The following is a 1,148-nucleotide window of genomic DNA, read 5'->3' as shown; positions in this document are numbered from 1 at the left end:
AAAACATGCTAAGTACTATAATTACATGGTTAAATTGTGGTACATGTACCATGGTTTCTAAAGCAAAAAAATATTACATGATTACTGCAGGTTTACTATAGTAAAACCCTGGTAAATGTTTGTGGTTACTAGGATTTTACTACAAATACCATAGTTAAACTAGGGTTACTGTTTTAAAACCATGATTAATTTTTGGTGAGGGAACGCTAAACAATATCAGAAAATAAATTCCTTCACTGCCTCAAAGGGGCTCTGTAGTCTAACAGACTGGTGGACAATAAAATGGGCAAAAAATAAAATAAAAAAATCCATAAATTAGAGTGACCCAAGCCAATTATTGGGACCAGACTATCATATACAGTAGGCTTAGGGATTGGCTGTTTTGACTTGGGCAGCCAATCACCTAGCAACCACACTGAACACCCTAGCAACCACCCACAACATTCTAGTATTGTGGCTACAAGTTTTCCAGTGCAAGCTCCACTCACATTTCCAGAAAATATCAAAACCACATTGCTCTCTTTATTTTGGTTTATTGTAATCAAATATGTGTATACATGTGCTTTTTGATATCTAATGCTCTTTTTCTTTCTCCTTCTTGAGGTCTTCTATGTATCAGACCTCTTCAAACCCAGAGCCAAGGCTGCCACTCCACCACCCTCGCCGATCAAGAAAGAGCTCCTCCCTTCTTCTGACATCATAGAGAGGAACAACCATCACAACATGGTGTAGGGGTGAATGGGAGGATCCGTTTTTAATCTCCCCCTCCCTCAACTCACCTCCCCCCATCCCCTGAAGAACCAGAACAGCCACCTGTGACAGAGGAGCTACAGACTCGCTGATGCCTTCTCTCTCTCATCTGACAGTAGAATGTAGGAACAGAGACAATCCTATTGACTCTTTATTATGACCTCACAATGAGCCCAATTCACATAAAACTAAGAAAAAGGAGTAAAAGATTTCTCCCTCAAAAAATCATGGATGAGAAAAGGGTCATAATTTGTTAGAGGAGAAGGAATTCTGATAAAACCACCCCATTTACAGCATGGGGGACCAAAGTATTAGACAGGAAATTTAGAATTTTTATATGAATGCAGAAAGGAAGGAGAGAGAGTGAATGTAAGCCTGATCATGTGACCAGTGCCTCT

General features: G+C 39.6%; 1 protein-coding gene across 2 annotated transcripts in view; it reads left to right on the top strand.

Annotated features, from left to right (window-relative positions):
• The window catches only part of LOC127415931 (phospholipid phosphatase 3-like), a 62,376-nt gene extending 61,485 nt beyond the window's left edge, over positions 1-891 (top strand). For both annotated transcript variants that reach the window (XM_051654948.1, XM_051654947.1), the window contains exon 6: positions 604-891. In XM_051654948.1, the coding sequence (XP_051510908.1) occupies positions 604-732 (129 nt within the window). In that variant the 3' untranslated portion in view covers positions 733-891. The remainder of the gene's footprint in view (positions 1-603) is intronic.
• The last annotated feature ends 257 nt before the right edge of the window (positions 892-1,148 follow it).

This window comes from Myxocyprinus asiaticus, chromosome 25 (assembly GCF_019703515.2).
Source record: "Myxocyprinus asiaticus isolate MX2 ecotype Aquarium Trade chromosome 25, UBuf_Myxa_2, whole genome shotgun sequence".
Classification (NCBI taxonomy): domain Eukaryota; kingdom Metazoa; phylum Chordata; class Actinopteri; order Cypriniformes; family Catostomidae; genus Myxocyprinus; species Myxocyprinus asiaticus.
The sequence above is the reverse complement of the archived record's forward strand: the minus strand, read 5'-3'. Positions and strand labels throughout refer to the sequence as shown.